This window comes from Brassica oleracea, unplaced genomic scaffold, assembly GCF_000695525.1.
Source record: "Brassica oleracea var. oleracea cultivar TO1000 unplaced genomic scaffold, BOL UnpScaffold09885, whole genome shotgun sequence".
Classification (NCBI taxonomy): Eukaryota; Viridiplantae; Streptophyta; class Magnoliopsida; order Brassicales; family Brassicaceae; genus Brassica; species Brassica oleracea.
In genome coordinates, this window is record NW_013626406.1 from 1 (window position 1) to 574 (window position 574).

Consider the following 574-nt stretch of genomic DNA (forward strand, 5'->3'; position numbering starts at 1 on the left):
CCAAACTAAAACCCGACCAAAAGTAATACCCGAGCAAAAACAAAAACTAACCCGACCCTTACATATGTTCATAAACCCGAAACACAGACATCCCCAAATCTCTGAAAACAAAAATAAGAACCCTAAATTCTCTATCTCTGCTTTTGAAGAATCATAATGTCAGGGGCTTCAAGTGATGTATCTGGAGCATCGAGTGGAGGAAGTAGTTCTCTTCGCAGAGGTGGAAAGATAATAGGGATTCCAAAGAGATGTTGGTGTGGCACTGAAATTGTCCCTCTGATGTCAAAATCCGACCACAACCCATACAGAAGATACTTCCGATGTGCCCATGCTGCAGCGAAGAAGGTGAGTTCTTTTTTGTTATGCCTAAGTGTTTCTGTTTTGTTTAATTGATTTTGCGATGAGAGCCAAATAAATGATTGATGTTTTATGTTGCAATTCATGATGTAGCTTATGAATGATAACCATGTATTCAAGTGGATTGATGAGGTTTTGATAAACGAAGTTGAATCACTCCAATTCAAAATTGCAAGGCATGAAGAACAACTGATAGAGATGGCAAAAACAGAGACTT

The 574-nt window shown here is 38.7% G+C and overlaps 1 protein-coding gene across 1 annotated transcript; it reads left to right on the forward strand.

Moving 5' to 3' along the window:
- Window positions 1–156: 156 nt before the first annotated feature.
- LOC106322206 (uncharacterized protein At4g04775-like) lies at window positions 157–558 on the forward strand (the record flags this gene model as incomplete). Its single annotated transcript, XM_013760334.1, has 2 exons — window positions 157–345; window positions 451–558. Coding segments are annotated over exons 1-2 (297 nt in total), but the record flags the coding sequence as incomplete, so codon positions are not given.
- Between the last annotated feature and the right edge of the window lie 16 nt (window positions 559–574).